This window comes from Papilio machaon, chromosome 5 (assembly GCF_912999745.1).
Source record: "Papilio machaon chromosome 5, ilPapMach1.1, whole genome shotgun sequence".
Classification (NCBI taxonomy): domain Eukaryota; kingdom Metazoa; phylum Arthropoda; class Insecta; order Lepidoptera; family Papilionidae; genus Papilio; species Papilio machaon.
Genome location: NC_059990.1, coordinates 3481510 through 3509203, shown reverse-complemented (window position 1 = coordinate 3509203; position 27694 = coordinate 3481510). Strand labels below are relative to the sequence as shown.

The 27694-nt window shown below is 33.6% G+C and overlaps 5 protein-coding genes across 7 annotated transcripts; 3 read left to right on the top strand and 2 right to left on the bottom strand.

Annotated features, from left to right (window-relative positions):
* The first annotated feature begins 210 nt into the window (after window positions 1-210).
* LOC106708894 (mitochondrial ornithine transporter 1) lies at window positions 211-6217 on the top strand. 2 transcript variants are annotated; one of them, XM_045677841.1, is made up of 7 exons: window positions 211-345; window positions 952-1039; window positions 1599-1843; window positions 2531-2677; window positions 3667-3793; window positions 4305-4502; window positions 6064-6217. In XM_045677841.1, the coding sequence occupies exons 2-7, from the start codon at window positions 973-975 to the stop codon at window positions 6183-6185; spliced, it is 906 nt and encodes a 301-aa protein (XP_045533797.1). In that variant the 5' UTR covers window positions 211-345; window positions 952-972; the 3' UTR covers window positions 6186-6217. The 2 variants fall into 2 exon arrangements, with proteins under 2 accessions (XP_045533797.1, XP_045533798.1); XM_045677842.1 differs by lacking the exon at window positions 211-345 and adding an exon at window positions 584-600.
* A 975-nt stretch (window positions 6218-7192) lies between these two features.
* On the top strand, window positions 7193-8103 carry LOC106708808. The gene is made up of 2 exons (XM_045678097.1): window positions 7193-7611; window positions 7856-8103. The coding sequence occupies exons 1-2, from the start codon at window positions 7280-7282 to the stop codon at window positions 8085-8087; spliced, it is 564 nt and encodes a 187-aa protein (XP_045534053.1). The 5' UTR covers window positions 7193-7279; the 3' UTR covers window positions 8088-8103.
* A 1602-nt stretch (window positions 8104-9705) lies between these two features.
* Window positions 9706-10553, bottom strand: LOC123721031 (S-phase kinase-associated protein 1). 2 transcript variants are annotated; one of them, XM_045678055.1, is made up of 2 exons: window positions 10452-10553; window positions 9706-10326 (listed from the first exon to the last, which is right to left on the bottom strand). In XM_045678055.1, the coding sequence occupies exon 2, from the start codon at window positions 10324-10326 to the stop codon at window positions 9838-9840; it is 489 nt and encodes a 162-aa protein (XP_045534011.1). In that variant the 5' UTR covers window positions 10452-10553; the 3' UTR covers window positions 9706-9837. The 2 variants fall into 2 exon arrangements, with proteins under 2 accessions (XP_045534011.1, XP_045534012.1); XM_045678056.1 differs by lacking the exon at window positions 10452-10553 and adding an exon at window positions 10397-10420.
* A 2210-nt stretch (window positions 10554-12763) lies between these two features.
* On the bottom strand, window positions 12764-14174 carry LOC106708743 (transmembrane reductase CYB561D2). The gene is made up of 2 exons (XM_014500292.2): window positions 13613-14174; window positions 12764-13346 (listed from the first exon to the last, which is right to left on the bottom strand). The coding sequence occupies exons 1-2, from the start codon at window positions 13838-13840 to the stop codon at window positions 12834-12836; spliced, it is 741 nt and encodes a 246-aa protein (XP_014355778.2). The 5' UTR covers window positions 13841-14174; the 3' UTR covers window positions 12764-12833.
* Window positions 14175-14717: 543 nt separating this feature from the next.
* LOC106708921 lies at window positions 14718-24516 on the top strand. The gene is made up of 8 exons (XM_045677868.1): window positions 14718-15022; window positions 20926-21150; window positions 21329-21534; window positions 21895-22104; window positions 22615-22744; window positions 23436-23552; window positions 23691-23856; window positions 23961-24516. Exons 1-8 carry the CDS (start codon window positions 15015-15017, stop codon window positions 24102-24104), a joined length of 1206 nt encoding a protein of 401 aa, XP_045533824.1. The 5' UTR covers window positions 14718-15014; the 3' UTR covers window positions 24105-24516.
* The last annotated feature ends 3178 nt before the right edge of the window (window positions 24517-27694 follow it).

Below are 27694 nucleotides of genomic sequence, written 5' to 3'. Positions count from 1 at the left end.
AAAATATGACAAAAGCTGGTCCTATGCATATCAAATGAGTTATGCAAATTGTAATATAAAATTGCACAATGTATATAACTTAATTGCCGTTCAAGTTTTTTGGTTAAGTGGTTACTTTTATTTATTCAAAGAAATAGCTTGTCTTCGATTTAGGCTTTGTTCTGTGAATGTCAACTGTCAAATATTACCAAAATGTCAAACGTCACAAATCATAAAATTCAACAATTCAAATTGTAATATCTTTGTTGTTGGTTGTGTTAGCTTTGTGTGTTTTTTCTTATACTATTAAACTTTATATTAATAACTTATAAAGCCCTAGTTTTAAATAAGAATACAATTAATAAAGTGAGTAGTGAAAGTTTTTTTAATTCTTGTTCATTAAAATGTAAACGCTTGTTGTAGAATTTAAAAAGATGTCCGTGTAATTTTATAAACACACTATTATAAATAGTGCTTATTTTTGGTAATACTTTACAAAAGTGAATTTCAATAAAATTAATTTTAAACGATAGGAAACCATCTCTTTTACACCGCTTTGAAGTTTTATTGGGGGACGTAATTTATTTCGAAAAAAAAAATCGTACTTTTTCATAGTAACAGGTATGTTCACATTCACCATTTTTGTAATAATCACATTAATATAAAATAGACCAATTTATATTACAGATAACACATAACATACATTTTCACTTTTCACACATTTTTTCGATTTTATTTAAAATGTTTCAAACATAACCTAACTGGTTTTTTTATGTTATACAACATGTTCTAAACTTAACCTAACCTATGCAGTTTTTTCCGGTTTTTCATAACTTTCTTCAAAATTATGAATGAAAGTTATGACCCCCAGAAAAAACTTAATGTACCGTAGAGTTTAACACATCCAAGTATCCTACTTCCAATAATAATTTTATTAGTCAAGAAAAAGTTTTGTAAATTTCTTCCTTTCAGGTTTATTAAGAAAAAGTTAAGATGGTACACTCCTCAGAGGGCAAAGGCTTAAAAAGCGGAGCAATTGATTTTATAGCTGGATCACTTGGTATGGATAATTCCCTTATCCAATTAAATTACCTTTATAACAATTTAACACAAAAATGATTGTTAATACCTTAGAACCTAGATAAACTAGAAACTCTGTTAAGAGAGAATCCTTCTATAAGCAAGAAAAATATTGTGGTCCTTTGGAACTCTCTTAAATACAGGTGCAATTGTACACTGTACCTTTAAATGACGGAGGAGGAGACCCACAGAAAGAGAATATTTCCCATGCCCTCCTCGACCTCCTTCCATCCCATCTAGAACCCTTCCCCTTCCCATCCTGTTAAGAAATGGGTGGGAGGGGAACAAGGACTAAATTTAGGCTTCTAGAATGCACGCACATTACTTCCACTTCACAGATGTCTTCTGTGGGGTTATGGTATTTACGACGAGCGAGCCAGCCAATTTGTGCAACAGATGTTGTTGCTGGTGTCTACCACTGAAAGTGTGGTAGTTGTAGACTGTACACTGTACTGTACATTGTATTGCTAAGATTTATATTGTGATGTATTTCTCTGTAATAATTGTAATAACATAATTATTAATAATTGTTGCACCAGGTGGTGTGGCAGTGGTTTACGTTGGACAACCATTGGATACAGTGAAAGTAAAGATGCAAACGTTTCCTCACCTATATAAAGGCATGTATGATTGTTTAAAACAGACACTCAAAAATGATGGCATAATCCGAGGGCTATATGCAGGGACCACACCGGCAATTATGGCTAATGTTGCAGAGAACTCTGTACTTTTTGCAGCATATGGCTATTGTCAAAAGTTTGTTTGTCATGTAACGGGCACCGAGGTAAACATTTACTTTTGATTTTTTTATGAATGAGGCGAAATTTTTCGAATATTTAATTATATACATTTACGATCTTTTACATGTTTGTTAATTAGTGATGACAAGTTAAAGCAGCATTGGAGCTCATGCTGGGTTATGCAGGCTTTAATAAAACAGAATGTCTCCATCATTATATCCTTTCCTGTTTATGTTTGTTTATTCATCAAATGAATGCGTTGGCAGGACACTTTGTAATAGAAATCTGCAATCCGTGTATATTACTACTAGGCATGTTAAATGCTACATGTTGGCAATGTAAATCCCACTTTGGAACCAATTGGAATTGAAAAATACAAAAATTAAATTACTTCATTTATTTTTTGCTTTTTTTTTAACTCTCTGTCTAGGCAATCTTTTGTAGTTAATTTAAATGTTGGCTGTGAGCTGTAAAATGGCACCAATTCTAAAAGTCAGTGACCCTTTTATTTTGAATAGTTAGTATGTATAATATGTATTAAAGTGATTTGTAGTTTGCAGGTCAAAAGGTTTTTAATTGTTCAATAGAGTATTCATTCACGAGCGAAATATATGTATAGGTATTCTATTCCATATATTTCCTGCCATTTTTAGAAACATTCACGCAATTGTAGCCACTACATGCCCATGTTCTTGTCAATGTTCAATAAAAAAAATGTTACAATATTTTAGAGCACAGATCAACTCTCCATGATGGGTAACGCATCAGCGGGATTCCTGGCTGCTTTCTTCTCGTCCTTCACCCTGTGTCCCACAGAACTGATCAAGTGCCAACTTCAAGCTATGAGAGAGGTCAACGTGCAAGGCTCCCAAACAGCTGTATGATGAATTTTGGGTATTTTGTTAAACATGTCATTATTCTGAAAAATTTAAACTATATAACTTATCGTTGATTTCTGAGACCAAAATCCCCGTATAAAACATACTGTTATCTCTGTTTTCTCAAAGATAATGAATGAGAGGGATGATGCTATATTTTATACAGGGATTTTTGGTGTCCGAAACTAACGATTTGTCAATGAATCTAGTCCAATGTTCCGATTATGAATTAACTTGGAAGTGCGACAACTTGATTATCACGAGCGCATAGATTTGTCAATTTTAGATTAGACTACTGTCGCCGGTGACTCCTTCCGTGCGGATAAAAAACATAATAGTAGCCTATATGTTCTTCCAGACTATGATCTAAATCTATCTACATCTATCCATTGAGCCTTTCTGGAGATACCTTCAAACAAACATCCATGAAACATTCGTATTTATAATATTAGCAAGATTATTCTTAATGTTTTACTTTTATAGGCTCCGAGTGTACTGCAATTCCTTTGATTTTCTTATTGAGCGCATTCATTTCTATCGCAAGTGTAACTTTGTAAAATAATTTGTATATAATAGTATATATGTACATAGTAATTATTTTAAATAGACGATAATCTATATCTATACTCTATACATATCAATAAAATTGAAATGTCTGAATACATCATGTGTATGATAACGAAAAACCATATTTTATATTTATGTCTGTCTGTATGTCTCTCCGTAAGGATGTGTTTGTTTCGAATAATTTCCGGAACGGCTGCACCGATTATGAAGGGACTTTTACAAAAAGGTAGCTGATGGGGGCATGTTATAGGCTACTTTAATTATGCGCTGACGAAGTCGCGGGCGACTACTAGTCTTTTATATAACTCGTGTAGCTAGCGTTAATTTTATTATACTACACATGTACCTACACTATCACTGCCTTTAGATAAATGTACGCGATATCAAGGGCAGATTGTAGCTAATAGTTGTATTAATTTTAGATAACGCCACTACAGCTGTCTCAGCAAATATTCAAGCAGTATGGTATACAAGGTCTCTTCAGAGGTCTAGTACCGACTATTATGAGAGAGATGCCGGGATATTTCTTCTTTTTCGGTGGATATGAAGGTTCGAATTAATTTATTACAAGTTAACGAATCCGTACAACCGATATATAAATATTAACAATTTAATTTCGGATGACTTGCGATAAATCGATTCGTCACTAATTGTATCTTATTATCTAAAATGCCATTCATAATTTAGGCTCTACTGCTCATTTGCCACTTTACACGTAGATAGCAATATCACTTTTGAATGATGCAATTTTAAAGCTTTTAAGCATGTAATAAGAGCGTCAGTGGCTCAGGGGATAAGCACTTGACTTACAATCTGCAGGTCATGGGTTCGAATCCCGCCATGTACTAATATATTATACATTTATCTGACGTTCTTACGGTGAAGGAAAACATCATGATATAACCTGCACAAATCTGAACAGATATGTGTGAAGTCAACCCGTAATGGACCAGTGTGGATGACTATAGTCTAGTCACCCCTAACTCAGGGAAGGCACCGAGCCCCTCAGTGGAAACGTATAGTGAGGTGATGATGATGCATATAAACAACTTGTTTTTAGGTACAAGAGAATTATTAGCGAAGCCGGGACAGTCGAAGGATGACATAGGTTTTGTAAAAACCATGATCGCAGGCGCAGTTGGCGGCTGTGTGCTGTGGACAGTGATCTTTCCCTCCGATGTTATCAAGTCACGTGTTCAGATATCAAACAAAAAGTTAAAGTTCCTAACAGTGGGCTATGAGATTGTAAAGAAAGAAGGTAAGATAATTAACAAAACTACTATTAAACTCAAGGCTTATCCGAATCAATATATTCGAAGATATTTAGGTTATAAAGAAAGGCTAATTTCGACACCTGTCTCTGCCTTCAAGCTATAAAAAGTGCGAGTTACTTCGGAAAAACTAGTTATATGGGTTATGGGTACGGACTTCCTCTTTAGAGAGTCCTCTTTCCCACCCAACCCTTTTCTTATAAGGAAAGTATGGGAAGGGGAGGTGGACTTGATAGAGGAGGAGATGCATAGGAAGGTTAAAAATTCTCTTTTTGTGCGTCTCCTCCTTCGTCGATTGAGAGTAGGCAACGCATCTGCAATTGCGAATGTCTATGGGCAGCGGTCGCTTCGCCATTTCGAGGAGTTCATATGGCTGCTCTTTTGCTCCTTTGCCACCTTGTAATATGAAAAAAAAACTTAGTTTAATTATAAACAAGCACAAGTATAGAATTCTATGTCCATTGATAGTCTAGTTCAATTTCTATTTGTACCCATTTGTTTTGAATCGAATGGTTATCAGAATAACGTAGACAACTCATGCTTACGTTAAACTGATAACCTTTTAACCGTGAGTTTCTAAGATCAAAATCTTTGTATAAAACATACCGTCATCCCTTTGACCCATCCCTTTGAAACAGATATCGATTGGTCCTATGTATAAGGGCCAAAGTAACAAATTGATAATTTTTACTTTTTTGTGTTAAAAGCTACCTCAGTTTAGTTAACAACATGCACTAAACAAAATAAACATTTACAGGTGTAAATGTTATTTTTTTGCTGAAGTAAAAGGGCCTACGCGGCCTATTTTCCTATATGATCGAAACTTTGAGAGCCTCAGCTGAAAAATTGTTAATTTGAACATTGGCCCTTATTCCTAGTAGCCATCGATATAACAGTATGTTTTAAGTGATTTTAATCTCAAAAACCCACTGTAATTGACTCAAAAACCCACTCTAATAGTATTTTTTAATGTCCATAACATGTTTAGCTGTTAGTGAGTCTGATTTATACTATGACTGGAAAAGTAGTTATTTATACACTAACCGGTTTCTCGTGCAATTTCCTCATAGAAATCGATTACCTTTAATTAGATCTAACACAATTGTATATACATCTGGTTATGATAAAACTAAATAACTATTAGTTTTATTAATACACAATCGCATACTGATACAAGGTTTTTCTAGTAATAATATATTAATAATAGCTGTCGCCCGCGACTCCGTCCGCGCGCAGTTAAAAAAAAATGAAAAATAGATGTTGGCCGATTCTCAGACCTACTCAATATGCTCACAAAATTTCATGAGAATCGGTCAAGCCGTTTCGGAGGAGTTCAAGTTCGAACCCCGTGACACGAGAATTTTATATATTAGATTATGTTTGAAGTCACACTTCAAGTTGCGATACAAGTTTCACAAATCACAATGAATACATTTTTTTCTAGTTCATATCATCGTTTTTTTTTGTAAAAAAAAATCTTGATTTCACTTTATAATTTGGTGTAAACAAAATAATCTTTGCGTGAATTTATTTATATTTGTTTTTTAGGTTTCTTAGCTCTTTACAATGGATTAAAACCTACGCTTATAAGGACAGTACCGGCGACCGCTGTGTTGTTCGTGGTGTACGAATATTCCAAGAAATTTATGCACCAATCATTTGGGGATTAAATATTAGCTTATTATCACTTATAAATACTCTGTACAGCATTTGTGAATAGTAATTTAATTAAAATTTTCACCGTGATTTCTGCCGAATAATACAACAGTATACTGTTGGTATCTACTTCCGAGAACAATAATTTATTTTAAGTCAAAAACAAAGACAATATACTAATTTTACGTTGTAAAAATTTTATGACATGTTTAAATACACTGTTATTATTATTAGTGTTTTTTTTTTTGTCCAATCGAGAAACAAGGTCTTGACTATAATGAGGTTATCTGGATTATCTTCTGCAATACTTATTGCGCATTGCTGCTATTTTTAGTATTCATTCTATTTTATCCAGTTTAGTGTGTATGAACCTTACAATTAAACTAACTAACCTACTTTTCTACAATTTTTTAAATTAACATTAATAAAGGAATTTGAAAAAAACAACATGACTTAGGTACATTGAATTAAATCTCATTATATAATTACGGCATAAAGATAAATAAAAATTATGATGAAATATTAACTTCATTTGTAGTGTATAAAATATCTAAATACAATAAGATAATTTTAAAAGAATTTTTTGTTTCGTATAGATATAAAAATGTTTCGATTTTAATCGTGCTATCTTTTTGCCCACAGGGGGCCGTTGTCCTAAGTTACTATACTATCGCTTATCCTATTTATCAATTATTTCTCAAAGCGTTATGAATAAAAGCCAATGAGAAGAACTTTCTGTTGGTTCAGAAAAGCAAAATGTAAAATACCACATAATTTAATGTTTCCGTTTACAGCTTTAGTACTAATTAGAAATAGACGCAGTTGCTGTGTCCCAAGGAGGTATATGGGTGATTTTACGAGTATTTATTGTACAGTTTCAGTGTTCAAATGCCTGCCATTGCGAAACGCAATAAAATTTCTATTCAATTTTTTTTTTTTTTGTGGGAAGTCGATTAAAAATGTGTTTAATTTGCAATTTAGCTAATAAAAAAGCGTAAAATGTATAATATTCTGTGCCAAGCAAAGAGGTGCGAAAACAATTCTTGTCATTCATTTCGAGCAATTATTATAACTGATTTTCATACTACCGTAATATTTACTTCGAGTAATGGCATCCGATGAATATCAAATTCAAAATATTTACCGTTATTCTAGAAAATCTTTCAGAAATCATCAAGACTCTAATATAGATAATTACGCACCGAGCCCAAGGGAGGACGCAGATTCTGACGCGGCCGATTCATCGCCCAGAAATGACATAAGATTTGATGAAATAAGGCTTGCAAGCGCCGGCTGCAGTTGCGACCTAGACCCTGAAGCTGATATTGCTAACATTCTTCATAAAAAATGTCCAGTCATCGCCTTGGCCCAGCAGCAACTTCAGAAGCTATTGGACGAAACAGACAGATTTCTTTGCGATAACGCGCGGTTGAATTATAAGTACGTTACACTTACTAAATGTAAAATATTGGAGATCAGATTTTTTTAAACTGTTGACTCATAGATCGGAGACCACGACCTCACAGAACATTATATCTATAGTAACACTATTCTTTGTGATAAGTTCCATTTGATTCTTACCAATAACATTGTAAGTTAACCATCACTTGTTATTCTACTACTCTTGAACACACTGCCTACATATTTGATTTAGTAATTTCATTAGAAATATCTGTTATTTCAGATCTCCCTACGATGTTGTCTGCTTATGCAAAGAAACCTTATTGAACTTAAACAAATGGGAATATATTATTATTATTTTACTTGTGACAGCATTTCTCATTGGTCTAATAATAGGTGCAGCATCATGTAAGTCTCAGAATGGCAAATTCAATAGCCATTTATTGACATGCATAGATCATTTTCTCACTTCTGATGCATACGCTACTGATAAAAGTTTTCGCGCTATCACATAATCTATAGAATTTTTTATTTAAGACATACAAACAGTATAAGTTTGTTTTTTAAGAGTTACCTGTTGTTATGAATGACATAATATCTATTTATTTTGTTCATTAGTTATTACTTTTATTTGGGAATAAAATATTAGTAAGATTTAAGTTTCTTTTACCCATAAATCAAAGTTTTTAAAATGTGCAGTCAGCTGCATAAGTATTTATACATTTACAAAACTTGTATAGGCTTTCGTTTAAAAAAAAACGCATATATTCAGGAATTTGTCAATAAGATGTATTCATTGTCTTCATTCAAGACATCCCTTAGTGTCCACTTACACCTCTCATTTTCACCATCCTGGGTGGATTTGATAGCTGCACTAGAATAATTAATCTGGGCTTCACAGTTGAAAAAAAATCCGAATTTAGTAGACAAGCAACATTTAATGTGAGTTATCTGTACAAATTAGGATTACGAATGTTATATTTATCTTAACAAAAGATAATAAATTACATTAATTACTAAATTGACATAAACCTAATGCTGTGTGTGATACATGTAAACCAGAATTATAGTTTTCAATCATCTTGGTGGTTTAGAATACAACACGAGTCTGAACACAATTTTAGTTGTATTGGGGCCTAATTTTAGTTAGAGGCTACCCTATGAAGAACGGGTATCAAGGAATGCTGCAGGTTGCACTGCGCAGCACCTTGAGCTGCCCACACTTCATTTAAATATTCTGTTCTGTTGCAATATCATGTAAACATTATGCCTGGTTCAAATGATTCCATTACAGTAACCCAATAGTGATCAAAATCAGCACTGGAAATCAACTGTCATAATGTAGACATATAATGGTGCCATTGAGCATTCCTGTTCATGTAATTACCTACATCTTATTCCTGCCTACATTCAACTCCAGTACATCCGAAGGCAATGCCAGTGTGAGGTTTTATCTGGACTGAGAAGCACTATTTGTTGTATGTTTGATTTAAATGTCATAGTTTTGTTGTAATATAATTTTATCAGAATGATAATTAGAGCTCCAAACCCAGAATGCATCTAATGCTGGAAAAAAGTAAATTGATAGAAAACAGGTTTTTTAGGTTATAAAGCGGTCTTTTTTTGACATATTTAGATTTCATTTTACTCTAATTTACCTACCTCTTCAATAAATTCTTGCCATACTGAATTTACTATATGTTTATAAACTGCTTTTTGGAATTCAGTCCCAAATTTCTTATATTGGACTGGAATTATCTAAACACTATTGACAACAATACATTTCAGTACAGCGGTACTGGGTTACAGTACTGGAATAATGTAAACTAGCCTAGTGTAACTACTCATTGAATATCTTATATTTTAAAAAATTAGGAGAAAAACTAGTGGAAAATAAATTAAAAAAGTAAAAATTTATGTGACTTCTTTGAAAGACATGTTTAATTATTTCCTTACATTGTTCTAAAGCAGTGTGAAAAATACAGAAAACTTAAAATAAAGACGATAAGCAATATTTGTTGCAGAAAAATAATTACAGATAATTTAGATTTTCATACACTCAGTAATTTTAAACTGAATGAAATATATAACACAATAAACTTTTATACATTTTAAATAAGTCTAGTATGCCTTGTAATATTAAAACAATCACTATTACATGGAATTTTAAGTAATTTATTTTTAACATAAATTATACTAACTTTTAGAGGGATAATCCAAAAAACTAACCTGTGACTTAATAATATAACTTAACAACCATCGGGTTTATTTTTCCTCACACCATTCATTCTCCTTGCGCACCTGCTCTTCCTCAGCAGCTGTGAAATCATTCTTAATATTAAAGGTTTTACGAATTTCTTCGGGTGTCTTACCCTTGATCATATTTGCTACAGTTTTACATGTGACATCCAATAAGCCCTTTATGTCAAGGTAATTAGCAGCCAATATTAATTCAAACAGTGTGCCTTGGTCGACTTTTAAAAAGTCCGCATCCCAGGATGAAATATCGTCAGTGCGTTTTTCTTTGTTCTCATCGTCTTCTGGTAATGGAGGGTCATCTTTGTGATAGGTTGCCCACTGAATAACCTTTTTGAGAATTGCAGAATTGACGTTCGGTAGTGGCACGACTTCCTCTTCGTCATCATCCATGCCCAAATCTTCCAACATCGTCTTTATTGTTACGGAACATTTTGCGATCTCAACATCCACGTCAAAAATTTCATTATCGGATGATTGTAGCTTTATGACAGGCATCTAAAGACAAAGAATATATTAAATTTAGGGGACGCCATTTTCATGAAATATAAATAGGAGCTCGGGGTACCTTAAATCTGGACGACAAGGTAAAACTTATAAACAGGAAGAAACAAATTCTTTACCTTACTTAAAAAGTTGGCGCTGCCGTATTTAAAAACGTTTGAATTTAAATCTGTATTTATTCGAGAAAGATCGACAATAATAGTTGCAATCAAATCAAAAACAATGCTCAGCTCACTTCAGGTTTTTATTTTTTAACAACTATGGATCCAATGTTGCCATTTAACTGTTTACTATATTACTAAAAGTATATTTTTTATTGCCATGTTACAACTAGATTTATTAACATTACATTCAATTATAGTATGCTACTAGCTGTTGCCCGCGACTTCATCCACGCGGTATAAAGAAAAAACTTATTAAGTAGCCAATATGTTCTACATCTGTGCCCAATTTTATCGAGATACGTTGAACCGTTTTAGAGATACCTTCTAATAAACATACATTGATTTCGCATTTATAATGTTAGTAAAATTAATCTATTAGGGTATATAGACACAGTTTGCTTCAATGGCAAAGTTTTGCTATAAAATGAGGAGATTTTTTAGGTTACTTTTAGTACCTACTTCATGCATTTAATTTATTTATACATAATATATAATACTAAATTATTATTACTACTTTTACTAGACTAATTTGCCGGTTTCCGAATTTCTTCATTTGGGTTCGAAGGGCCTATGTGCCCACAACCTTTTTTCGGTCTGCATCATCTCTTTATTAACTAATGATCGATATTATCGAACACATTGGTACACTTTCCAAAGTTGGAAGTGGCAGTTATTTGCTACGGAAGAATTCTTCATGTTGGGACTTACTTAACTAATCGAAATGAACACTAGGTGTATTTAAATAGTGATCAACTAAAACTAGAATAAGCTTAACAGCTTAAACAGTTAACACCCACCAAAAACATGTTAAAAAAGTAGGTGCCGTAGAAACTCATCCAGGGCGCTGGTAGCGCTAAAACGGCACTGTAGAATGCCTTTAGTCTGAAAAGTAATCCAAGCTAAAAAGCCTCGTGATAATTGCGGATGGTGGCTTTTTGGTTGTGCTATTAACAGCGTTAAAATTGTTTGGCTACTTTTAATAAGAAAAGCAATCAGTAACTTTATCGAATCACTAGCTAATGGGATAACGGGAATTTATCCTACCGAATATTTATAAACTCGACAATTTTGCATTTGCATAGTCTTATACCGTAAATGCTTGGATGGACGTTTGTTAGAAAGTATCTCCTGAACTGCTGCACGGATCTCGCTGAAATTTTGCATAGATGTAAAACATAGCCTGAAAGTGGAAGTACACATAAGCGACTAATCAAGTTTTTTTTAAATTGCTGCTTGGTCGGAGTCATGGTTGACAGCAAGTACAATATAAATATGTATTATTTTGTTAACCTTTTGAAAGCCTAGCCAATTGATTTCTCAAAATTGTGTAGTCGAATTAGGGCAAAGAATAAAAGACAACTAGGCTGATTGAATACACCATATATTCATGCAATATGTTGCTTTCTACTACAATAAATGCTTTCTATTTAACATTCGGTAAATGCAATTTTGATGGAACATTTCTAAATTTATGTAGGTACTCCTAAATACCTACAATTATCTACTTTTTGGCACAAATCACAATTTCAAATTACATAGAAAAAGAAAGGCATAAATAGTAATTCCAAAACTACTCTCTACACATCATATTATTCCGAAATATAAAATAGGTATTTTTAATAGCTATTTCATTTCGCGATATTTAAAATTATATATTTGCTACATAATTTGGCATTAAATAAGTAATCAATATTACACATATTTTTCTATATAATTTCATAATTAAACAAAAATAACAAGTCTTGAATATAAATCCTTAAAAAATTGCTTTGCAATCAGATCATAAACTTATTCAAAGAACATGAAACAAGCATTGTTTCAATATAATTTTTTTTTAAAAAAACAAAACACTTACAAAGCTAGCTACAATAAAACCTGTATTGTAAATTATTAATTTAATTACTTGAAAGGAATATAAACTTAGTAAAATTTATTATTAAAAAAAAAATCACATTCCATTGTACTTATTATTTGTATACACAATATTGAATAAAAATAATTCTTCACTGATGTAGTTTATTAAAATTGGGCCACTTAGATTATAGTGTAGAATAAATATAGTTTAAATTCAAGATAAAGGTCTTCAAGAAAAATATTCATCTTCACTAAAGTACTATTCAGCACTAATAAATATATGCATAGTACACATTGTAAAGCTTTTAATTGTCTAACATAGCACCTATTCTAATATGAAATATAGTAACATACTGTATAATTAAAACATTCATCATAAACTATTACATCATTCAAATGATTATATATTCTTAAAATATAAAAAGATATACCAGTTTGTCTTGCCAAAGTCGTTATCAGTTATCATGCAAGTACATTTTTATATTAATTCATATTTTCAAATCTCTCCTTAAGACGGAAATATACTTTGAGACTCGGCCGAAGTAGAGTGAATAACATGACCAAAAGTACTAAAATCATGCTTGTATATCTTAATATTTCGCCATAGGACCACCAGTGTGATAAAGTACCAAGTAAGATAGTGATTATCCCCAAAGTAAAGGTCAACAGGCCAGCACTTGCATGTAATAGTTTTGTGTAAATTGGAGCAATGTAGTCCTTTAGCTTCAAACTGTATAGAGCAGTTACACCTCCCAAAGATGTTAAACACATAAAAATTAAAGAGGCTAATCCAAATTTTGCATGTAAGGTGACAAAGTGTGATTTCTCATTGATGATTTTGTTTGATAATATTACAAAAAACCCAGTAAGTATAATTATGCCAGCTAACATTTGTATAACCCAGTGACGAGCGCTGCGGAGACGAATCGGCATCCATTCAGTTGCAAAATCTCCTGGAGTTATAGCATTAATTGCAGATGACATTAGTATGATCCACTGGAAAAAGTAAAATGTAAACTATAATTTCAGCACTATCATTAATTAACAAGAAATTAATTTAATTTAGAATTTGTACAATTATCTTCATGATTTTTTTTCGTTCTACCTTTGATAAATAATATTGTTACAATACAAATACATTGTTCCTTATATGATATTATTACGTGTTCAGGCTGATGTCAGTGCAAAAAGCTAAGTAATACACGACTTAAATACAGCATGATCTAAAAAATGATATCCTGATATACATTGTTTTTACTTACCCCTAGAGACATCAAGCTAGGATGAAATGAGAACAAAGTAACACCATCTTTAAAACAGCAATAAAGTATGATAGCATTGAACAGCAGAGCGCAGACGTTGCTAACTAGATTTAAGAAGCTTGGTGACGATGCTGAATTCGGGGGTACTAAGTTCGAAGTTTCTGATGTTCTTTCTACAGGTGGCATATCTGTTAAGTTTGTTGTACTTCTAGCGTCTACTGGCTCCATTAGCCAACTACGTGTAATAATAAACCAACGTAGAGTTTACAATCTACGGTTATAAATTTGTTCAAAAGCAATATGAATGAAATATGATATTATATGATAAGTTAACATACAACTACGACGCAACAAGTCGGTTACAAATATTGAGGCAATATTTTTTAAAAAAATTACACAAAAACACTAGATTACAAAGAGACAAACAAAAACTTAACAAAAATCTGTTAAAACACCATTGTTTTCTTTGATTCTAAATACTAGATTTCTATCGGAGCAAGAAATGGGTCGGGTATTGTTGAGTTAAGTTATTATTGATTTTTATCCTGTACTGATTTTGGTGACTTGACATTTGAAACATCGATTGGTGATTGGCTATGTGAAAAACTCTTGTTGATGGTTGGATTGATTGACTTTTCTAAGATTAAGTAAAACAAAGAGTAAATAACATGAATATTGCAGTCAATAAAGATAATTGGAGGGAATTATGCTTGAATATCAAAGCGCATGATTGCATCATACTCAGAAATACGCTGTTCTTAGCTAAATCCTTGAAAATAAAACTGAACCTTTTATTCACGTTATAACTCTATACCACTATTATAACTTATATTTTATATCTTAGATTTCAAGAAACTGTAAAATAAATCTTACAACAAAAATTGCTACTTCAATTTATAGTTTTAGGTAGGATTACAAGAATTTGATGATAGAATTGATTAATTAAGTTTAAGCTTACTTCCTCAGATAAAGAATACTTGGTCCTACCTTACTTCAGGTTTCACATGTAAAAAGAAAAACTGACTAAGTTCATGTCGCAAACGCAATATCAGCATATTTGTTTTCTTTCTATCTCACTTTGTCATATACTATTAAACAAGGAGGACACGATCATCAACATGTTTTGACTTGTCCGTAAATATCGGAAGGCAGGTTGTTTTATTTTTTTATTTTGGAAAATTAAGTTGTAGCTGACAGCAGCCAATTGTCATTTGCTAAAAGATTTGAATTGGAGGTGGTCGTGCGTGAATTGTTATTAATCGAGATTCGTTATATCCTCACATTGTACTGCCCTGTTAAATTATTAATTCTTAATTGTTAATACTTTTAAGTGACTGTGTTGTGTTTTGGTTGGTGTTTGTACCACAGCTGTTTGTTTGTTTTGCAAGAAGAAAAATAAAAAATGACACAGTAAGTATTTTTATTTTTATAAATTTCGAATCTATCGCTTAACATTTTTGCTTAAACAAATGAAAGTATAATTTGTTCAGTAACGTTTCTAGTTTTACTTCTTAGTATAATCTTGCATTAACAAGTATGAACGTGTCTTTTTTTTGAAAAGTTAACATTTTTTATACACGATTTTATTATTATTTTAAGTGAAATAACATGTGTCTGGTTTAACTAATAAAAAAACAGATGAACCAAAAATTTTACACTTTTAGCTTTATAATTGCATTGAAAATAACACCAAAATAATAGGTATGTAATATGAACTATACCTGGCCTCATTTCCATTGTAAATCCAAAGTAATATAACTTAGGTTTTATTTGTTCCTAAAAGAATTAATTAATTATTAATTATTATTTTGTTAAAAATATAACATAAGAAACCCCAAGTGGCATGGTGTAAGGTCATTGTTATAGTTTTTAAATCACTAAGTTATTGCTGAATATTTCAAGTAGTAAGCTTAGGTTCTTTTTCATATTTCTAATTATTTTTTAACACTGTTTTATCATTTTATTCTCAATAGTCACTTTATTCTGTCTGTAAAAACAAGTTTAGTTATATTAATGCTTATTTTATGTTTGGATAAATAAAATTTTAAAAATACCATTGAAGAATGGCTATTATTTAAAGACTTCTGAACTTTATGTTGTTTTGATTCAGAACATACACAATGATAATAATTTATTATCACAATAATTGTTTACAATCTCCCACCATTTTCCATATTTTTTTAAATCTTACAAATGTATTTTTAATTTCTTCTATTATGTTGTTATCATTGTCAATGGTAGGCACAATTGAATTCAAAGGGAGAATTATTTATTCAATGAGTCTGAAATTGCTGGTTTGTTGAAAAAGCTTATTTACCAATTGACACCTTTACTATAGCAACCATTTTTTATGAAAAAATTATATGAGAAACATTAAACAGTTTTGGCTGATCAAGGTGTTATCAAAGTTATTATATTCTATTTAAAAACAAAATATATTTCCATTGTTGACCATATTTGGGCAACAACTGAAAATCAAGAATAAGAAGTGACTTTGAAAGGTTTCTTAATTTGTGAAAGGTGCATCTATGTTTTTTCATATCTTATTTTAAAATAGAGTGCTTAGAACAAATCTGATAAAACAATTTCATCTTACTACCAGTTTAGAAAAATACTAAGATGGTTATATCTATTAGTGACACATTTCTTTATAATTTCTTAGAAATTATATTGAAATACATAAGCCAGCTGTATTGTAAACTAAAACAATTACTTGTATTAAAACATAATGTCTGGTTTACATTATTCAAGTCCAGCAATCAAATTTAGCACTGGATTACAAATAGAAAAATGTAAACCTACACTTAAATACACTGTGTGGGTTATCCTTAAATGTTTGTTCAAATAGAATGAAACAAGTAACTGACAACATTATTAAACAAGTGTATCAATGATGGAAACCAACAGATATTGTTTATAACTCCATTCCCAAAGCACCTTGATTTTCCTAAAATTAGGGCTTCATTGGGATTGTGGCATGCTTAGATACATTCATGTAGCTTCATGTAAGTTATGTTGCATTTACTTTATTTATTGTTTGCATATTATATAAATTTAGTGTATGGCCAGTTTGTTGAAAGAATGCAGATAACTTAACTTTTTTTAAATATGCTGTTATGGATTTATTGTTAAATCAATTCATGGTGCTAAGTGTTATTTGTTTTTTTTTTTTTAAATTGACCACCTGCAACAGCATTTAATTATTGCGTCATAATATTATTGGCGACCAATGATCCCTCTCTTTAACCTGCGCGCGCGCTATCGAAATATATATATCTGTATATAGTTCGGGTCGATCGGCTATGTTCGTAACAAGCCGTGCTAGGCACGACGACCGGCCGAAGGTATGACTCACCGCGTATTCCCTAGCCCAGAGAAAAAAAGGACCACATCTCGAGATTGAAAGCAAAAACCGGATTAGGGTATTTTCGCCCGATCGCTAACAATTTATATTCCTCCGTGCTTTTATTGAACAACTTGAGGATGCAGTATTTTTTGTTGTTTTATAGGTTTTTGACACATCACCACATTTCAATTGGATTTCGGTTAGAATTGTATAAGTTTTTCGTTTTTATTCGTAAACATTTTAATGATAGATCATATTTTAAGTAGTTAATAGTACTCTTATGAGAAATATGACAATTTTAGGTGTTTACTTATATCGGATTTAATGGGGGATATCAATGAAAAATTATGTAGGTATTTGAACAACTCTGCTATTAACGGTAAATTAACTTATGCTGTTATTAGAGTTTATAACCTCAGTTTGTGTATTTGTGAAAATATTCCACATCAATTTGTTTAAAAGTCCTGTTTTAAATCTCCATTATTTTATAGATTCATTTAATCAACAGTACACAAATACTAGAACACAGTTGATCACAAGGTTACAAATGAATAAGTAGTTTCGGTATATGTAATATTCGTAATGTTTGCCTCCCACATCGATATTTGTTCAAGCAATAATAAGTACGCGTAGCTCCAAGGTTATTGGCAAGTCATCACCGATACTACGAGGTGGCTATTATGCCTAAAAATTTGCATGACAACATATGTGTAACAATAGTGTTATGTACATTGTGTTTGTATCTTTATACTTAACACATTATGTAATAGGTATAGACAAAGTTATACGTATCCACAATCGATCAGAAAGGAAAAACTCATGTAAATTATTTAACATTAAATGATTACATAAGAAATTACACGTTTTACCCATATTATTTCTACTGAAAATATCATTATTAAAAATCATTCATTGGTAGCTCTCTCTTTAAATGAAAATATTATTTTGGCAACCCTGAAATTACCAAATAATCATCATTTACCTACTTTATTCATCTAAAATATTACTTATAAATTGTAATAGTGTTTAAATGTGATCAAGAAACACACATCCACGAACAAATAGTGCGCGAAACAGGTAGTTGCTTAAATGTAAACGCGCGATGTGACCCTTTATTCCTGTTATAATAGAATGTTATTCGTCCATGATCGCAGGTAAATAGGGACATATTCACCGGCTTGTAATTATGACATGTCCCAACATGTACGGACACAATAGGTGCTGCCTGCTGCATCCCGCTCTTTATTATTATTTTATTAGGAAAACCAAAAAATGGTTTTGAGTGTTTTATTATTGCGGTAAGTACCTACTTAGGTATTATTTGAATTATAATATAGTTACATTTGACATAATGATTTACTTCGGTATTTAAATTTGTTTTCCTTTATGTCGAAGTAGGTATTTGTGATATAGTTGCAGTAGTTGTTACAAAGCAATCGAAATATAAAATTATAAACATCGCTTACGATAAAAAATAGAGTATATTATGTTATAGCGGTCTTTAGCGGCCTATTATCGTTCTGCTGGACACGAGCCAAACAGAACCCAGAGACAACAAACAACAACAAACTTCTGAATTGATAATCATGTTATTTTAGAATCTAAAATTTAGATTAACTATTATAAACATAATTTGATATCGCTATTTATTTAGGATACATTACAAACTATAATATAATATACCTATAATACATTCCGTTATCTTTTATTCGATCGATCTTCTTGGAACTCGATATGGACGTATAAACAAACCTCACCCGTGAATCTTTGTCATCGTTATTACGACTTAAAATTTATCTCAACATCATAACTTTATAATCGTTTTCATTTATGGATGCATAATTATTTTAGTTATTAATCACAGCTTTCGTCGGCAGTGATTGCATCATCCGCTGTTTTAGTCCCGAGCCTCGCGTGAAGGACACGTGTGGATTTAGAATAAATTAAAATAGTGCTGTGAATAAGCAGATCGACGACTCGTTGTGGGGCCTGCTTCCTCGCGTGCGCTCGCGACTATTTCTCTCCCTCCTACTTATTGTTTTATTCTTTTTGTGCACCTCAACTTGAGCCTCAATTATTTCTGTTTTCCTTTTATTGAATTTGCTACTCCGTGCTATTTGTTACTTAAAGCTCGTTGCACTCTATGCACTATATAATGTCTAATGTAGATAGCATTTACACTGCGTATATAATTTGAACTTTGTCTCTGATCCTTTAATCAAATTGCCTCGTAAACACACTTATTGTGGTTATGCATTAAATATCCTTGGTAAGTTAACTAAAATTTTCAAAAGATCCGATGGACCTGTGGCAAATGTCATTCGTAGAAAAAAACAATGACGAATTGGATTTGCCTTTACTGATATGTAATTTTATTGTACCACTGCGAAGGTTGGAGATGAGTGTTGGTGTATGTGGATGTCCTCGCCAGAATGCGATTGTACTGACTCATGTATCGTCATTCAGGTACAAGGTTTGAACTTGAATTACGCAGAAGACAATTATCAATTGTGGTTTTTGTGGAAACACTAACTGGTGTTGATCTTGCAATTAATTCTATATAATTTTTGATTTTTTAAAGTAAATAAAACAGACATAGATAAATTTAACAGAATTAGCGATAATTAAGTGATTTACGATCTCATAAAATAAATGTCGATCCAACTAGTCAACATTCTTTAAAATTTTAAACTCGTGAAAAAAGTGTTTTTTTATGGAAGGCAATGTCGTTGTTTAGGCTCAACAATTTAATTGAGAGCAGTATATCATATTCCGGTCATTATCACTAGCTCACTCGACTTAATAACCGTGAGAATCGACATAAATGTTTCGCATTAATTTGATATAAATGCAATGTTTACTCTAACATGCAACCATTAACGTTACTAATTATTCAACCACATATTACGTTTCATTTAATCATTACGCGTAATTGCAATTAATACAACAACATAATAGGCTGTAAACATGGATACTAAATATCGCACTAAGGGTGAGATAAGGAACCGCCGACAATGAAGGCTAGGGTAATGCCATATCGCCTAATTGTATCATATTTAAAAAACATAACATATAAAAATGTAGTGTACCGTTTACTTATCTAATCTTTATTTTTCTTATAATGCATAAGCTTGTATATACAAACTTACATTATAGTTTCTGCGTTGCTTCACAAGGTGTGTCTTATCATGGGAGATATGATTTCTTTGTTATGCGCGCATCAGTGATGCGTTTTTCCACATTAGTTTGACCTTAGCATGTGCGTCACTTAATTGCGTTTGTTTATTCACTTTTCTACAAAGCTCTGCTAACATTGTGAAATGATTTAATATCAATTGTTTATTTGTGTTTTATTCGAATGCTTACTTATTGATTAAAAACCATTGGTAGTAACATTTTCATGACGTCTTAAAGTCCAGGATCAATTGGAGTTTCAAATATGTCGATTTTATCAATTATCCGGTTCGCACCAGTAAAGAATTTTTGCGCGAATAATATCAGTTGCATGCACCGATCTCTATAGAATGGAGATAAGCCGCTTGGTGGCGCTGGTGGCGGCGACCGGTAATGTTTTACAATGACTCATCTTTCCACTTGTGCGCACTTGTTGCACTAGACTTGTTTGCGAAAATATCTTTTATCCATTACGAATATTCTCGAAGTTAACGACACTGTTATGTATATGAAATTAGATTCTTTAAGAGCTTTTTAAATAATAAAATTATAAGGCGATAGCTTACTATCTGAACCTATTTAATTTGAGAAGAATTTTGATAATAGCTAGCTTTGTTTAGTAAAGTGGATAAACGACTGTGGATGACTAGAATACCATATTTGCTACTCCTCAGTTAAAGTTACTTGTTACTTATTGCTTTAAACCCAACCTTCTTAACTCTGTTAAAAGAATAAATTGCCAATATAATGTTTATGTCATCCATTATTTAATTTTTTTTTTGTTTTGTCTCAGGGCACTAGCGGCGCTGGCCGCTGTGTGCCTGTGCCTGGCTGGAGGGGAGGCGCAGCCCACTGGTTGCGGCCTCGGCCACCACTACTGCCCCGAAGGTTTCTACTGCGAGCCCGATCTGCTTTACTGCCGCAAGTGCCTGCGTTGCGAGGATTTGAAGCGGGAATCGCTGCCCTCACAGTCTTCCTGCATCAAATCTGTCTCTGATTGCGGACCTTGCTACAAAGGGTAAGTCTCATAAATATTTAAGACCTGCGGTCATGTTGATGCTTTGGGCTTCCATGTAATCGCTTTTAGCATTTCATAAAGGAGCAGCTAAGAGGACTGGACTTACGGTTAGGTCGGTTTTAAAACGAATACAACAGTTTTTTTAATCTTTATCATTCATGGGGTTCTATGTTATTAGATTGGTGATAGACCACCGTGGCGACGTTGACTCGCCATGTGTGCCGCGCGGCGAGCAGGGTGCCGGCGCAAGCGCGGGCGAGGCGGAGGGCTTCCCAGTGTACGGTTGGGTGCTGGTGACGCTGCTTTGCCTGCTTCTCTTGCTGCTGTTCGGCGGCATCGTGTGGTACGTGCTCAAGCACCCCGATACGCTGAAGATTCTCGCCTGTGAGTACCGTCCCTACTAGTATTACGGAACAGATAGTTGTTGAAATTTTCAGATTTAGCCATTAAAGATTAGGTTAGCCGACAGACCGTGCTAGTGCTTTATAAAAAAATTGTACTGTAAATTTAAGTAAGCTAGTCTTACTAAGTAATGTTACTGTGTTAATTTCGGCTCTTCCCTTTTTAAAATAAGAAAGCCATTTATGCCATATTTAATCTATTTATGAAGGAAGCATTCCTTCGATCTGGGAAGAATTGTATGTCGCTCTCTCTCAACTGAGTAGGAGATGGCGGGAGATGTCTGGATTCTAAAATCGAAGAACTACTACAGGTTGCAGCATACAAGTATTGTGTTTATTACAGCCACCAGCACGTCGATGCAGTCTCGATGCGAGCGCAGCGTGGTGCCTGCGAGCGCGCCGGAGCAACCGCCGCCCTACAACGCGCTCTACACCGCCGTGCAGCCCGCGCCCCCCGCGCCCCCCGCGCCCATCCTCGTGCCCGGCCCCGTCTACTCTCCCGCGCCTGAACATGCTACCGCACATGACAACGACTACCAGCCTACTGATGAAGGTAACCGGTATTATTCTTATGTTCTAACAATTTTGTTAATCTTTAAAATCAAATTTTTAAGGTAAATAACTAGAAGGGTTGTTTAGTAAGGAAAAGTAATATAAATAACAAACACGTGCACTACGGGCTTAGAAGTAGTGAGGACACATTTACTGACATTGAATGTCGACTTCCCGGGTTAATACACTTTCTCCTGATAGATATATTTATAAACAGATCTGTTCAAAGGATTCTAGCCGCAACACATGTTCGCATCGGATAAATGGGATTAACAGTTTGTTTACCCGCACTTGTTCTTAGAGCAATGGGAGAATATATTTTAATGCTTATTGTTGAAAGTTGGAATTAATTTTAAATTAACCATTTGTAATTTAAAGAAACATTACTATTCTATTGTTTATAAATGATATGTACAGTCAACTCATTATTATATTCGATAAGTATAGGAGTGCCTACGCTATCTACCTCCCGATACAAGCAAATGTACCTAAACCTGCTAATGTATTCCAGAATGTTCGTCACCTTTCATAAAGCAGTCGTCGCCGGATCGAGAGTGGTCTGCGCGCGAGTCTGCGGGCAGCCAGGCGGCGCGCATCTACAATAACCCCGCCTACGTGCGCCGCGCCCCCCTCCCCAACCGGTAACTAGTACATGTATCTCTGCGGGCAGCCAGGCGGCGCGCATCTACAATAACCCCGCCTACGTGCGCCGCGCCCCCCTCCCCAACCGGTAACTAGTACATGTATCTCTGCGGGCAGCCAGGCGGCGCGCATCTACAATAACCCCGCCTACGTGCGCCGCGCCCCCCTCCCCAACCGGTAACTACTACATGTATCTCTGCGGGCAGCCAGGCGGCGCGCATCTACAATAACCCCGCCTACGTGCGCCGCGCCCCCCTCCCCAACCGGTAACTAGTACATGTATCTCTGCGGGCAGCCAGGCGGGGCGCATCTACAATAACCCCGCCTACGTGCGCCGCGCCCCCCTCCCCAACCGGTAACTAGTACATGTATCTCTGCGGGCAGCCAGGCGGCGCGCATCTACAATAACCCCGCCTACGTGCGCCGCGCCCCCCTCCCCAACCGGTAACTACTACATGTATCTCTGCGGGCAGCCAGGCGGCGCGCATCTACAATAACCCCGCCTACGTGCGCCGCGCCCCCCTCCCCAACCGGTAACTACTACATGTATCTCTGCGGGCAGCCAGGCGGCGCGCATCTACAATAACCCCGCCTACGTGCGCCGCGCCCCCCTCCCCAACCGGTAACTACTACATGTATCTCTGCGGGCAGAACACACGACTCATTGCTGTTTTATCCTTTGTTATTTAGTTACGAGAATGGTGGCGAGGGTCCGAAGGGCCCTTCGGAAGCCGACCTCGACGAGGACACGATGGAGAGCACATGGACGCCGGCGCAGCCTTCGCCCTCCGCACACTCCAACGACAAGTTTGTACTTTTTCTTATAAAATTCATATGCAAAAAATTTACGCTTTCTGCAACTGAAAAGAATTCGCATAAACGAATCGATTATTCATTTTGAAGTCGATATGAACAAAATATTAAAATAGTTGTATTTGTGTGCAGCAGCAGTTCATCGTCGGGCGGCGAGGTGGTGCTGGGGGCGGGACTGGGGGCGGGGCCGGGCGTGTCCGGGGTCGGGGCGGGCAGCAGCGGGGGCGGCGCAGACCTGCCCGCCCTGCTCGCCGCCGCAAAGGGCACCGCGCTCATCCGCACGCCCTACGCCAGACAGGTTTGTACACTGTGCTAACTTATTCCTTTACCTTTCTCCAACTATTACCTCTCACCTGTTTCTACTGCCTCAAATATCACATACCACTTATTGCTATATTTCAGGATCCTAACAACAATGGTAATCGCGGTAACGGGGAGCCGTCGTTCGAGGGTGGCAGCGGCGGCGCTCAGCACGGCTCCTCTTTCATCATCAACGTGGTGCAAACCATCAGCGCCGTGCAACAGCGCGGCGATGGCGCTCATTGACCCTAACTGAGACACCGCGGCACTCAACACGGTAACATCACGTCGACTTCACGCTAGCGCCACGCCGACGTCGCGCTAATCTTTACTAACGTCGCACTAGCGCTTCGCTGACGTTGCGTTGAGTAGCTACGACGTTTTGCTAACGTCGCGCTAACATCGCACTAACGTCATAGCCTCGCTCAGCAATACCGTACTTGCTCAATTTTTACTTATAACGAGATTTTTTTAGCGTATATTGTGGCAAGGATTTTAGCTATTTGATGGTGTTATGCTTTAGTTTAATTCCTCGTCCACTGTATTGATGGGGATAATTAAGAATTTTTTTTTATGCAATCGAGAGATTGGTTTAGAAAATTTACTTTGAATAATAAAGAAATTGGTCTTTGTTCTATTTTCATTCGGAAAATTAAAGTCGCGATTTTCAAAGTTGATTCTGTTTACATTTTTACATATTATTATTACTGCTATTTACAGTTTTTTTTCAATAAATGAAAAAATCCGTTTTAACCAAGTCAAAAAAAATATCTTTGGAGATTTATTTTGAAGATTTGAAATAAGAACAAATAATGAGAAGCAGTGAACAAAGAGTCATAATGTAATAAACCTTTGTTAGAATATTTTCATTCCTAAAATCGAAGTTTTAGGTTGTTTTAGATTTTTGTAGATTTTAGGGTAATTATAGATAATGTTTATTATATTTTATTTTTTTAAGATCACTTTTGCATGGTTTTATGATGTGTGAGGACTTTAATTTTCTTATGACTTGTAAATATGGTCTAAAGCACAAAATTTTTATTATTACAAATTTAACTATAGCGCTATGCAATTTGTATTCGATTATCAATATGATAGCTGATTTGAGAAGTGTCGCGATATCTTCACAAACAAACGTTGTTGTCTTGTATGTAACATGAACAAAGTAATTATTTTGCGTAGATGTTTAATTGTAGATTATTGAAATCACAAAAGTCCGCCATGAAGTAAGGAATTGATAAAATTGGAATATTTGAGTTGATAAATAATTTTGTAGGTTTCGATTTTTAGATAAAAGTTTATATTGTGCATTTGATTGTCTCTGGTCGTCAGATTTACCGCCTAAACTTAGATGTATTTTTTTTTAAATAAAGGAATAGATTTTTATATTTGATTGCATTTAAATTAAAAGATAATTTTAGTTTTTTTTAACTTGACTTTGGCGAATTTCGTTGTTCATTTGTAAACTTTAAATCTTTTAAAAATTGCATTTGTTTCATAATATTTTACTTTTTTTTATTTGGGCACCCACCGGGTTGCCTTAACATGTCAATTAAATTAAAGATTTATAAAAAGCACATTTTTTTATAGTTACATAAAAGTTACTAGTTAGTTATACATACAAAAGAAAGCTAATGTCGGAGATATTTCATCTCTAAGACCTAATAATAACAAAAAAAATATAAAAAAACGAAATAAACGAAAAAAAATCTAAAAAGAAATACGTATTTATTATAACAAGACTTAGGAAAAACTTTTTCAAGTGTTTTAAACAATTGAAAAAAAAAAGAAACAAGGAAAATTGCAAGTGTCAATTCTGTAATTCTTTTATACCGAGGACAAATTTTTAAAACGTTATTAACTTTTATGTTTATTTTTTTGTATTGTAACAAATGATCATACATGTGAGTCAATTACTCGTTGTTAATTCACAAATGTAATAATGTAACTGAAGTCTACAGTTCCTTAATAATTCAGTGTTATAAATAAAAAAATAAATTTTAAATCAAAAATGAAATATTAAAAATTTTAAATTTAATTAACAAATAATATTTATTTTTGAAATCCGGAAATGTAATTGGCGTTAATTTTCACGAACAATAAAATGATAATCTATGGCTTAGTTACGAGTGTTGCCAGTTTGCGACATGTTACTGTCCATTAGATTGATTAATATGTAGCGTACGAACTTCCATAGATGTTAATTTATAATATTACTGTAAAATTTATAGTTTAAAATGTTTTGCCTCTAGGTAAGTACTTAATTCTAGTTTTTAAAACTATTATAAAGATTGATATAGATTTTAGACGAACATGAATTATAATATGTATGTGTGATACAATGTCCTATTGATTTATTTTTATAATGTTATTTTCCTGTCTCACTGTATTTAATATTGTTCAAGTTTGTATAACACTTATTATTGATGTGGCCATTTTAGTTTTAAGTATTTGGAAAAGTATCGCTTCCGAGTATAATTTATTCAGTGATTTAATTTTTACTTGGAAGTGATGTTAGGTGCATATATTTACATTTTTAATTTTTAAGTCACTAATATTATCCTACTAAGACTCGAAGTCGCGGGGCTAGGAGCCATGGAAGCACTAGCGTCAATTCGATTTAATTTCGTAGGATAATATTATTTTATGGTTCTATAGGTTAAAGCAAAAATTTTATATCTCCAGATGCTTAGTTCGAGGGCCAAAAGTGAGGCCAAACATTTAAATTCCCGTAGTCAGGAATATAAATTAAAAAGAATTGTAATCTAAAAGATGACGATTTGTGCTTTGAAAATCGCCTCAAATTTAACCTTCGAAAATCGGTTTCATTTTTGGACGTCGAATTTGATAGAAACACTATCAAGAGGTTATTAACCTATGGCTTATACACATTAGTCAATTAAAATTTCCGTATACAATATTTTTTTAAGTACTGTTTAAATCTGAATATCACTGCCAAGTTAAAAAATCGTAAATACGTTTGATTTATTTTACTTTTGGAATACGAACTGTCTTTGTGTTTGCGTTTGATATAGTTTCTTGGCTTTCAATTAATTGCATTTTGTCACTCTAATTTTATTCAAATAATGATTCTATTTTGGGAGTTCAAATGTTACGTGAGCAAATTTTTTAAATTATTAATTGTATTCAAATAAACAAAATTATAAATATCTCTTTTCTTGTTTCTTGAAATAAGATGTAAAGTAATAAATAAATCCGCTGTAAAATTAAAAAAAAATTGTAATTAAAATAAAAAAAAAATTAACACATCAATTTTTTTTTTACTATAACAATTTTGTCAGGAGATAAAACAAAACTATAGTTAATCTGCTAGCGTTACATTTGAATGTCATTTTAGTATAGACACCAGGCCCAGGAATATTCTATACTTGTGGTTCAACGCGAAAATAATACTGCCATCTCTCGATATACCCGATGAAACATTTGAACATTAATTCATCATGTCGTTATGTCGTAACCCATTTCGGTTAAGTTTTGAAAATTTTCAAGATTCCTTTCCTGTTGATTTTCTGTGTATCTTGTGTTCTTCTGTATGTTTTCGAAAATGAAATGCGTTTAAATATATTGTCTGTAAATATAACATAAATAAGTGGCCCAGGTATATATATACACACATATAATATTAGCATATGGAGTATATCGACAGATGACGTGAGTTCTTTTAGGGTGACAACAAAATCGTTGAGAGGGCTCTCTTTTTCTATATATATTATTGTACTCTTTGTTAAACACGAATACGACAATTGTGTGCATTTAAAAATCCCTATGCATTTCGAGTAATTTGTATAATTTGTAGATGTTTGTATTATTTAGGT